Source organism: Ostrinia furnacalis, unplaced genomic scaffold, assembly GCF_004193835.3.
Source record: "Ostrinia furnacalis isolate ACB-3 unplaced genomic scaffold, ASM419383v2 OfSCF7604, whole genome shotgun sequence".
Classification (NCBI taxonomy): Eukaryota; Metazoa; Arthropoda; class Insecta; order Lepidoptera; family Crambidae; genus Ostrinia; species Ostrinia furnacalis.
Genome location: NW_021137843.1, coordinates 24,405 through 36,984, shown reverse-complemented (window position 1 = coordinate 36,984; position 12,580 = coordinate 24,405). Strand labels below are relative to the sequence as shown.

The 12,580-nt window shown below is 37.2% G+C and overlaps 2 protein-coding genes across 2 annotated transcripts; both read right to left on the bottom strand.

Annotated features, from left to right (window-relative positions):
- Window positions 1-703: 703 nt before the first annotated feature.
- Window positions 704-3,712, bottom strand: LOC114365605 (uncharacterized). The gene is made up of 2 exons (XM_028322221.1): window positions 3,648-3,712; window positions 704-1,808 (listed from the first exon to the last, which is right to left on the bottom strand). Exon 2 carries the CDS (start codon window positions 1,743-1,745, stop codon window positions 792-794), a length of 954 nt encoding a protein of 317 aa, XP_028178022.1. The 5' UTR covers window positions 1,746-1,808; window positions 3,648-3,712; the 3' UTR covers window positions 704-791.
- A 35-nt stretch (window positions 3,713-3,747) lies between these two features.
- Window positions 3,748-5,627, bottom strand: LOC114365611 (uncharacterized). The gene is made up of 2 exons (XM_028322228.1): window positions 5,417-5,627; window positions 3,748-4,939 (listed from the first exon to the last, which is right to left on the bottom strand). Exons 1-2 carry the CDS (start codon window positions 5,592-5,594, stop codon window positions 4,092-4,094), a joined length of 1,026 nt encoding a protein of 341 aa, XP_028178029.1. The 5' UTR covers window positions 5,595-5,627; the 3' UTR covers window positions 3,748-4,091.
- Window positions 5,628-12,580: the final 6,953 nt, after the last annotated feature.

Below are 12,580 nucleotides of genomic sequence, written 5' to 3'. Positions count from 1 at the left end.
ACTTGCAAAAAGGTCTCCGGAATACCTAATGAGTTAACTATTTGTTTGAACNGGTGGAGGCAATTAGTAACGTACCTGTACCTGGTGATACCACTCAATTAAGAAGTTTCCTGGGCCTTTTAAATTATTACGGTAAATTTATTCCGAAATTGAGTATTATTTTACACCCACTACACGAACTTTTAAAAAAAGGAGTCAATTGGAATTGGAGCCCGGAGTGTAATTAAGAATTAAACGAACTTACCTTGTGAAGTTCGATTCTTATTATACGAGTACCACGAACGAAGATGATTACCAATTTACATGCAGCAGTACGTAGTATGGTGCCGTCCTTATCACACTCTTTAAAGCTACTAAAAGAAAAAACTTCTATCTCGCTCGCTCCCTCCCGGGCGCGCTCGGTGCGGCCGAGCTACGGTACTGGACGCCATTAATTTTAGAGTTGACTGGAATCAAATTTTTTGTGATTATCAGTAGGGTTAAGGCGAAAGCCTGGGTTGGGTGGGAGTAGGTAATCATCTTCGTTCGTGGTACTCGTATAATAAGAATCGAACTTCACAAGGTAAGTTCGTTTAATTCTTAATTATACTTCGTACCTCTTCCGAAGATGATTACCAATTTACATGCAGATGTTTAAAGTTTCAAAAAATTTGATTAGGCAAATATGGGTTTTAATGATGAAAGAAAAACTAACTTTGCCCAATACTTATTATATTATCTCATTTTCACAAAGGAAAAATCAACAGACAACAAAAAGTATTTTTCTGTGAAACTTCATAATTTGGCTATAATTAGGTATGATTGAAAACAGAATTAGCAAATTCATTATTGGTAGCGCATACATTCACATCTCGGTTGTAATATTTAAGGAATACATTGGAAGAATCACTCCAGCCTGCAGCCCTACGAACCACTTGCAGGCTGACTCCAGCGCGGCGCGCGGCCGATGTGGCTGCGTGCCGCGTGCTATGAGCGCCAAATATATTTGTATCTATGCCGCTTTTTTGCAAGGTACTCTTTACCCAGTGAGCAAGTGTTTGTGGTCCCACCTTATTGTGAGGTTTTCTGAAGCTGATGAACAAACTCCCTGATTCACAGTTTCGAATATTTAAAGTTTTATTCATATAAGACGTTAAAGCTAAAGCCGGACAAATTTTTGGATTTTCTATAATGAAGGGCAGCCTAATAAGTGGTTGATAGGCTCCAGGTCGGGATGTTTTTATTAAATCAGTTATTTTAATTATTACACAATCGCTTTCAATTACAATATTTGTTATTTTAATAAGGCTTAATGTTTGCATTCGCTGAGCAGATGCTATAGCAAGTAAAGTAACAGTTTTTGCTGACAAATCACGAAGACAAATATTATCATAAGGATAAAAATCACTTAAATAATTAAGTACAATGATTGGGTCCCATGTAACATCATACTTAGGTGTGGGTGGTTTTAGGCGAAAAACACCCTTCAAAAGTCTAGTAATCATAATGTTTGATGTTACTGATGGATCGAGTAATAATGACAAAGCTGATCTCATCGTATTTAGTGTGCTATAACTAGCGCCCGTCTCAAAACTTTCCGTAAAAAATTGAATCACCTGTGACACGCTAGCTTCACAATAATTATAATGATTATCCTGACAAAAATACCACCATTTTTTAAGAGATGAATTGTATTGATTTAGAGTGTTTTCAGCGAAAGAAGCCATTAGTAAATTTAATGAAGTTGATGGAGCACCTCGTCTCATCAATGTCTGCCGGATAATTTCGACGCCACCAGGGAAAGGTCCGAGTGGAGTGGATGAGCTTCCCTGAAAGGAGAGTGGAGCAATGACTTGTTTGGCTGAAATATAATCTCACGAGAAATCACCATTTTTTGATACATTGGGTACCACGGCTGTGATGGCCAAAAAGGTACAACGATAATGCCTTCAGCTTTATCTGATTTAATTTTTTGGAGAACTTTAGTTACCAAGCAAAAGGGGGGAAATGCGTAAAAATTTAAATTATGCCAACTAAAAGTAAATGCATCAATTATCTCGGACTGCGGGTCAAGTTTCCATGAAGAATATCTTTCACACTTATGATTTTGTACACTTGCAAAAAGGTCAAACTCCGGACTACCTAATGAGTTAACTATTTGTTTGAATGCATAATCGGCAAGTTCCCATTCGGTGTCAATATTCAATTGCCTAGATGCCCGGTCCGCTTCAATGTTAGCGGCTGATCTTATATAAGATGCATGTATAAGTAATTTGCGGTGTTCACACCACTGCCAAATTTTTCGAGATAAATCATTGAGGTGTGTGAATCTTACACCACCCATTCGGTTGATGTAAGCTAAGGCTGTACTATTGTCTACTCGGAGAAGTATGTTACAATCATGTAAATGTGTAGCAAATGTTTTTAAAGCATAAAAAGCTGCTTGCAGTTCCAGATAATTGATATGATTTTTTAACTCGGATATATTCCAGTTACCGCCAGCCGTTTCACCATTACAGGCTGCACCCCACCCAGTGCTAGATGCATCACTATAAATGACTACATCGTAATTGTCTTTTTGAATAGGGTTGAAACTTTTTTCAATATTGGACTTCCACCACAGAAAATCGTGTTGTAAATACCTCTTAATATGCATTCTTTTATTATAGTTATCAGAGTCACCCAGTGCTAAATATTTTTCCCTTTCAAATAATTTTGTATAAACCCACCCATAGCGAACTGCTGGGCAGGCTGAAGTTAAAAGTCCAATAAATTCAGCAAATTGTCTAATTGTGCATTTATTTGTTTTGATGAACATATTTGCTTTTTGTTTTATACGCAATTTTTTATCGCCGGTTAGAGATAATGTCATATCACAAGTATCGAAAATAAATCCCAAAAATTTGCATGACCTACTAGGTATAGTTTGACTTTTGTCCGAGTTTATTAAGAATCCTAGGGATTCTAAAAGTGATATGGTGGCGTTTACGTTATTAACACATTGTTCAAATGATGAACCGATACAGCAAAAGTCATCTAGATAATTTACAGATACATAGCCAGCTGAACGTAGATTACATAATATTGGTTTCAATAGTTTCGTGAAAACGAATGGTGCAGTACATAGACCAAAGGGAAGGACGTTAAATTCATAAATATTTGAACGCCATTGGAATCTTAATTTTTTGCGATCCTCAATATCTATATTAACTAAAAAGTATGCGTCTTGAATATCTATTGTGGCCATGTAATCATTGTGTTCAATGAGTTTCAAAACCGTACGGTAATCTTCCATTTTGAAGTGCTGATCGTCTATGTGTTTATTTAAACCCTTTAGATTTAATATAAACCTATGTTTACCATTCGGTTTTGGAACTGTGAAAATTGGTGAAATATATTACCTATGAAGGTATATAGGTGAAATATATACCTTCACATGAATTGCAAGGTGAAATAAATTGGGATTGTAATAAATTCGAAATACATTCATCAATTATTTCAGCTTCCATTTCGGAACAACACTTATTCTTGGGTATCTCATATTGCACCGGATTATCTATAAATGGAATTTTATAACCCTTAACCCATGATAAAATGGTAGGATCGTTTGTGATGTCAGTCCATTGTTGGTAAAAATATTGTAAACGGCCAGCAACAGGAATAGGTACCTCTGGATGCGAAGTCAGGTCCTCCTCCCCCGATGACGCTGCGTGGGCCTCGTGCTGTAGTTGCGTCGGTCGCNTAATCTTCCATTTTGAAGTGCTGAACGTCTATGTGTTTATTTAAACCCTTTAGATTTAATATAAACCTATGTTTACCATTCGGTTTTGGAACTGTGAAAATTGGTGAAATATATTGACCTTCACATGAATTGCAAGGTGAAATAAATTGGGATTGTAATAAATTCGAAACACATTCATCAATTATTTCAGCTTCCATTCCGGAACAACACTTATTCTTGGGTATCTCATATTGCACCGGATTATCTATAAATGGAATTTTATAACCCTTAACCCATGATAAAATGGTAGGATCGTTTGTGATGTCAGTCCATTGTTGGTAAAAATATTGTAAACGGCCAGCAACAGGAATAGGTACCTCTGGATGCGAAGTCAGGTCCTCCTCCCCCGATGACGCTGCGTGGGCCTCGTGCTGTAGTTGCGTCGGTCGCGTAACGGAGCTGCCGGTCGCCTCTGTGGTACGGGGTTCGCTCGCGGCTCGGCGGCTGGTGCTTGCGGCGCCCCCCTCGCGTTTAAAGTTCCACGACGCACTGCAGATGCTTGACCAGAAGTACCTGGCTTGGGCTTTGGTCGATTATCTGTGGTTGTCGGCCTGAGTTCCATTCCAGACTTTGAAATCGCCTTGGAAGATTTCAAATGATCGGCAAGATCGGAGCCGAATAAAAAATCGTCTATTTTGGTATTTTTAATAGTGTCTCTTGTATCCTTGTTCAATGAATTGATAACAGCGTATCGTCTAGATTGAGATTCCTTGAAGTGATAGTCACACAGTAGACGGCCAGCATCACTTAGTGACTTAATTATTTCCTGTGAAGTGGTATCTTCCTTACTTTTAAATAAAGTCAAATTTAAAGCTTTGCCCAGGGCTGACAAACAACTGGCTAACTGATTTTGTTTAGTTTGGCTATAAGCATCCTTTTTGTTATTTATTTCTGTTAAGGCTGCCTTAATTTCTAAATTTAATTTAGGAGCCCTCATGTTCGGACAATTTTCCGGAGGTAGATATGTTTTTAATAAATCAGATCTATTTTCCTTTGATAAGCCATTTAATAAAATATGTTGCCATCTCGAAGCAACATCTTTGTGTAAATTATCACCAAAAGGCTTCTCTGTGGTCGTATCAGGGCCTAGTATATTTAGAATATCTTCATGTAGTTCCGGACATTCATCAATGATAGCAGAACATTCTGGTTGAGAATCATTTTCAACTTGTGTTTCATCTGGAAAAACGGTTACGTTTCAATAAAACATTTATCCGTATAGGATAAAATAGCCAATAGCATATTAAACGTGTTAAAATGTAAATCCATATAGGATACATATAAGCGCTCATACGCGATATACGCGGAGCTATATAATTCCTCAACACGATATACGTGGAGTAAAAGTACAAAACTCGACCCGATTTACAGGGAGTAACGCAGAAAAAAATAATATAAATAAGTAGGTACTCAGCATGATTTACATGAAGTACACATTCACTTATAAAACTTGTAAAGTTGCGTAGTAGCATAATAGATGATGAAGAAAAAATAAGCCGGCTTAACTACAATTTATTTAAAGCATTTAGCAGTAAATAAATAGGAAGCGCGCATAGTCATATACATAGACCTGAGCGACATGCCGGCGCCAGCCTGTCGCTGTGCACTGGCGCGTAACGATATACATATAAGTATGTAGTATGCACTGTTACTTACCGCAATTTATTTCTAAGCCGTTGTCAGAATGGAGTGAACTGGGTATTTCATCGCTGCTTTCTGAACTTGAAGATATTCTCCGATGGCGTGATTTCCGTTTTAATTGCTTCTCTAATTTCCTAATTTTCTTTTTTATAACGTCGTAGTCCTCGTCTCGCGATCGTTTCTTTCCACCCATTATGAATATTACGAACGAACTCGTGCGACTCGGACGACACAAAATCACGTAATGGCGTCCAGTACCGTAGCTCGGCCGCACCACGCCGCACCGAGCCCGGGAGGGAGCGAGCGAGATAGAAGTTTTTTTCTTTTTGTAGCTTTAAAGAGTGTGATAAGGACGGCACCATACTACGTACTGCTGCATGTAAATTGGTAATCATCTTCGGAAGAGGTACGAAGTATAATTGGCGCCCTTATGAAGTTATGGCTTAGTGGTTCGCGTATTTAATTTACTGCGCCAGAAGTCGTGGGCTCGATCTTCACATAATACAAATTTTTCTTTTTGTATTGGTCTGGTTGTTCTCAACATTTATGTATTTGTAGATTATACGTAGGTATACGTACCTCACATGTTTACCCAAAAAAAAGAACAGTCGGATTGAGAACCTCCTTCTTTTTATAAATCAGTTAAAAATAAATGATGACACGAAAAAACACACGTTCTTACGACGACGTGAGATAAAACATAATATTTTATTCTCTCAATTGAACTTTTTGCATACCTTTAAGGTTTTTCAAATTAATAATTTATGTGGAAACAGGTAAACATAGACGGTCGGCGTTATGGCATAATGAATATGTAACACATTAGCATAACAGGTAGGCGTCTGTTTGGCCTTCAAAAGAATGCAGATGTATGTCGCAGACAAACTATGAGGTCATCTTTTCTATGAAATAACATGACAATAGACATAGTCTGAAGTAAAATATGCATGTATATGTTACAGGAAATGTATGAATTCTAGGAATTGTATACTATTCCTAGGAAATGTATACAATTCCGAAGCTATTTAGGAAATGTATAAAATATTGCTTCAGAGATTTTTTAATACGCACATATCCTAGGAAATGTATACTTTTCCTAGGAATTTTATAGAATTCCAATATTGTATTAGGAAATGTATAAAACTAAGCGGCACAAGCGCGGTCGCGTGATCGGGTGTCCCTCTGTACGCCTAAAATTTCATTTAGCCCAACCACATTGGCCGATAGGTACTTTTAACTCACAATTATTATTGTTTAGCCTGACAGTTGTTTTCGCACTATTATACCTTTCTTTCGGCATCACGCATATTACGCTGAAGTATTGGAAATCCCTAATTTTAACATCTCTTTTATTAAACTATTATTGACATGAAGGTTTTAGTACTCCTGTAGCTGGATAACAAAGTCTCGGTTAGGTTAGGTTAGACTTGCGACCTTACACATACACAGCTGCCGCGGCGCGGTAGCGCCATTTCAGTTTTGGAGAACAAAAAGTGGCGTAATAAAAATAATTTTGTGTAAAAAAAAATATCTTAATTACATTTCCGATTGCTGTTTAGGAAATGTGTAATTTTCCTAGGAAATGTGTCTAATATAATTTACATCACACATTTCCGGGTGATTTTAGGACTTAGGTATACACAATTCCTAGGAATTGTATACAATGACGGATTTCATACATTTCCTGTAACATATATAAATGAAACTGAAATTTGGTATTTTTCGTATAACTATCATCACCCTATTAAATTTTAATCTAAGTTGAAATCTTCTTTCATGTGTAGAGTGCACTTCGATCAATAAAAATTATTATGCTTATAATATTCTCATAGGAATTATTTATTGATTTAAAACATTTTACAATGAATCACACATTCCATACCTTCACATACCAAAGCGGTCAGTTTATTATGGGGTGAATATTATTCTTATTCGTAGTGACTCATTGAAATATTTTGAAAGATATATCAATGAGTGTATTTTTCTACATTGATTTACTATCGAATCGGTCGATAGAAGCAAGTAGAGCTAGACAGTAGTAGTAAATAGATCGACTTTTTGCTTTATTTCATTCAGAGATAGTTGGTTGGTCACTATTTTTTCGTTTATAATGGATCTATCGATCACATTTGGTGCTTCGGTAAATTATGACCCCTTTCGTTTCTCACTAAGAACAAAATCGTTCGTTCGTTTCAGCCAAATGACGTCCACTGCTGGACAAAGGTCTCCCCCAAGGTTTTCCATAACGTCCTGCCCGCATCCCGTTCTTCAGCGACCTTCGCCAGATCGTCGGTCCAACTAGTAGGAGGCCTGCCCACGCTACGTCGTCCGGTCCGTGGTTGCCACTCGACAACTTTTCTGCCCCAAACAAGGAACAAATTACTAGTAGTAATAATAGTACATTTACCTACTCGTAACATCAGTACCTATGTACTTCTATGAGTTGTATAAGAAGTGTATACCTGCAGTGAAGAAATCTTTTAGCATGTTGATCAGTCTATTTATGGGTTCTGATGACTAGATATGACTGGTGGCGCCATCTCTGTGATATCTGAACCGTGTTTAATTACACCAGTCTAGGTACGGTCGCCCACGTATCAAAGCCAGTTTTAGATCTGACTTGGAAATAATACCTCTGGCTTACAAATAGTGACAAAACATGGTGTGTAATGCAAAGTGATATGAAATGAATCGATTCTAATCTATACTTTAATTTTGTCTTGAAAACTTATTCCCGTATCTCCGTAAGTACTACATTGAGGAACGCAACAATATTTCGTATTTCTGCTTTTATTAGCAACAGGTTTCCGTATATAATCGTGATCCATCTGAATAATCTAAACATAACCTCAACAAATAAACAAACACAGTGTCGTTCTTAGACAGCTTCTAAATTTCGCCACTAGAAGCGAGCGGATAGTCTTTGCATCGCCAATAAGGCTGGAGTGCTTTTTGTTTGTTTTTTAAACGCACTAATCTCAGGAACTACTGGTCCGGTAAAAAACATTTCTGTTTATCTCACCTACCTTCTTTTGCTCTACTTTTGTGGTGCCCAACAGGATCTATAATGGTAACTTTAGAGTAAATAACTATGATATCTCAAAGAACACTACAGTCACGTAGTGGCTTATTAAAAATCTATGACTATCAATAATCATTATTCCAAGTTATTAAACTACAAAAGTAATGACAATCATGTTTGTTGACGTGCCCTCTCTTAAATGGTCAGACCTCCCCTCCTTTTGAATCCGTACCCAGAACTCTGTGGATCTTTTTGTCCTGATCAATGCCCAAATAGGAGCATACGCGGCATCCTTTGAGCCTCTCCAAATAAAAAGTGGGCCTTTAAAGGGGCAATCTCAAAAATGTTGCCAGGCTTTCCTTTTCAAAGGGATGGCATTATGCGGAATAAAGTTATCTGGACGTTCCCTTTTATAGCGCGCAATCGTGACCGCCGGGATACGCGAGCCAGCGCCGTAGAGATGCGACTTAAGCTACTGCGCACATTAGACGTATATTCTCGCCTATAGTCGTCGTGGCTCCGCGACGACAAGCTAATATATGAAATTGACAAGAATAGTCGTCTAGTCACCGTGATTGTCGCCCAATGTGCACCTTATTTTGTGAACTGCGATTAGTGTAAAAATCATTTCAAGCATGATTCACTGAATATTCTAGTTAAAATGTAAAATAAACTTCATTGTCACTTGATAAATATATTCTTTACCTATTTGACTCTACATCGAATCATTCCAGGCACTGCACTGATGGTCGCTTACGTCAAACGCCACAATCTTTTTGGCAACTTTTTCCGTCTATCTACTAGGCTGCCACTATTATCTTAAGGTCATCAGTTCATTCAATTGAGCAGGGAACATCCTATACTACATTTTCAGATACGTGGTCTATTAGATAACTCTTCTATCAGTTTTTGTCAGATGTGGTCAGTCACCTGCCACACATTAAACAGTTATTTCGTTTTTTTTTATTTGATAAATTTGTCGCATCTCTGTGGCAGTATTTGCTATATCTCATAGCAAGTCGTGTCGCAAAAAGGTCGCTACCAAGTCGGTCATTACACAGAATAGTCGCCAACATTCCGGCGAAAGTAAAATTTATACGCCTCTATGTTTTTTACTTCGCAGTTAAATTTATTGTTTGGTTTTTATGCGCTACCTGTATTTTATAGCGGCCGTTTGTGTGGTTATGTTGGCAGTATTTCATAATAATACAAAATAGTCATCACTATGACGGTTTTGTAGTCGGTTTGTTGCATTTTAGTGCAAATAGACGGATTGGTTTGCGAAGCAATTGCTTGTTTTTATTGCTATTTTAATGTAAACGGGTGCTTTATGTTATCATAGCGTACGAGTAGGTATAGGTAAGCTAAACTATTTATTTGGACTAGCTGTACCTGCTATTTCAGAATTTTGGATACAATATGTAGGTAATTAGTTTTTCTTGAGCTTACATTTTCCTGAGCTGATCCTATGACGTACTGTGACTATGGATGCATACTTAAATAAGTACATAAATATCAGAAAGGTTGACCTTGATGCATAGAGGTTTAGATTAGAAGATTTTTGTCTTTTACATCTGTTGAGTTGATTGAGTATTAACTGACTAATTTCTATGAAACTAGCCAGAAAATATCCGATTAAATTGCCTTATGTGTTTCAGCCGATGATACTGAAAAATATATCAGTTGAACAGTCTACAGACAGTGTAGTTGATGAAATAGTGCCTTATGCTAATGTCCATAAGAGTCTAAATATATTGTATACTGTATTATACTGAACAGGACACCTCGGGGGCTAACGAACAGGCTATGAATACATATTGGACATTAACCGCGACTATAAAGCTGTATAATTAATTACTTACTAAATACTAAAAGACTTGAGATAATGTTACTAAGAGTTTACGACTGTATTATGCTTCAAACCGTCGGTATTATGAAATGATACTAAAGTATGATTGCTATGCGTTTGCAGAGCAGAATAAGACTGCTCATAATCTTCCAGTCGATGTCGTAAAAGGCGACTGGAATAATATGCATCAGAACTCCCCAATCCTTCTGGCCAGTGTGGGGAGTGTAGGTCAAATCCTCCAATTTCTTGCGGTAAATTAAAAAGGTTCGTGAAGAGTAAAAATATGAGGTTATAGTCTAAAAAGAGTTCGTTCGTTTCAGCCAAATGAAGTCCACTGCTGGATAAAGGCCTCCCCCAAGGTTTTCCACAATGAACGGTCCTGCGCTGCCTGCGCATCCAGGTTCTTCCCGCGACCTTTACCAGATCATCGGTCAACCTAGTAGGAGGCCTGCCCACGCTACGTCTTTCAGCCCAGTCCAGACTCCTTCTTACCAGGTCTCTTACCGGCTAGTCAGGTGAGGAGTGTAGGATAAATCCTCCATTTGCTTGTGGTAAATTAGAGAGGTTCGTGAAGAGTAAAATAATATTATGATGATAAAATGTGCTGAGCGTAGATACTTAGAGTTTAAAAAGCGTAAAGGGTACTTAAATAAACAAACCTATTGTTGTCTCTCCCCTGAAAAAATCTTATTCTTTGGTGTATTAAGGTTCACCTCAAATTATTGTTCTTCTAGACTGGAACTGCAATAAATGTAATGCATAGTCCATAATAATTCAGAGCGGCAATTTTTTATGAGGCGTTTCATTAAGGTATACTAATTTTGACATAATTATGTTCAGATGATGCAGTTGTAGGTGAGTATACCCACAATATTAGTACTTGCATAATAATATGTTTTTTGAACCCAAGACGTAAATAATGGGATTTGTTATTATTAGTAACATAAAAAAAGACGAAATGCGTCCCAGCCGGGTTCCGAACCCGGGCAAAGTTCATGCACCTCTGCGACATGCGAAATAATTAGTATCCTCGCACGCGGCCCAATAAAACCAAATCCTGCAGGCGCGGGCGCAATATTCCACACGTGGGTAAATTCTCCCTGAATTTGGGGTAACATGCGCTATATAATTTGAAGATAATTGTGAAGATAATTACTAAAAATGGGTCTGATTTTTTCTATTACAGTGACATGACATTCGATTAGATTAGATATTCCATAATTCAACATTTTACCACTTTTTTAATAGACGATTCTGGTGATTATTCGTATGTGGTTAAGAAATTGCACACAAAATTAAATATTGCTATCATTGTGCAAAAAACTATTCCAGTTTATGTAGGTACCCTATATACTTTTCTGCAACCACAATTTTAAAATAGTATTTTACATGAGAAAAAGTCTGGGATGACCCATAACTTTTACAATTTCTTTAAGTAGAGTTTTTACACAGGCTAGGCACCAACGTAAATACCCTCTCCAAAAAAAAACCCCAAAAAATCAGTAGCAGTTCTAAAGTTGATTAATGTAGCTAAAGTCCTCTCTAAAAGTAAGTGAATTTAATTTAAATACATGAAAAATATCATAAGAAAATCAGTAGCAGCTCTAAAGTTTAATAATCCCAGGAAGAACTAGTCTAAGCCTGGCAACACAGAGTTGCTGCGCAGTGTCCTCTCGCTACCGGCCGGCGGCGGTCGCGCGCGCGCATATTCGCAAACGTCAGTGCGATCGTCAAATGTTTATATAGGGTCATTGACATTGTTAAAACAGTTAATTGTTGAATTGTTTTGGTCGATTGGTGTTAGTGATTGTTTCAGTGCTACTTTTGTTATGATTTAGATGTGAATGTGAGGAATTTCAGCCGTTTTTTTTCGGATGATCGGTGAATTCGGGGAAATTTTAATATGAATCATATTTTTTTCGTACTAGAACTCTTTGTAAGTAGAGATTGAATCACTGTTCACACTGTGAAACTACTACACAAGTTTGTGTAGTTGTCTAGAATCTAGACTCAAGATGAAAAAAAAATATGTGCAGTAAGTACTCTGTGGTAGTATTTACAAGTACAAGTAGAGTGTAATTAATAAATGCAAAACTTATTCAGGATTGGGTATAGTTGATACCACCAATCAATTTACATATTTTTGACATGACTATCAAAATGCAAAAACCATTGATTGTGTATAGCCATAGGAATTTATGACGTCATAAGTTCGTTAACTCTAACATTATTTATTAATTTAATGCTAGAATAGAATACACCTTACATACTTACTACCCTAAGTTCAATACCGGGTCAGTTGTTACTT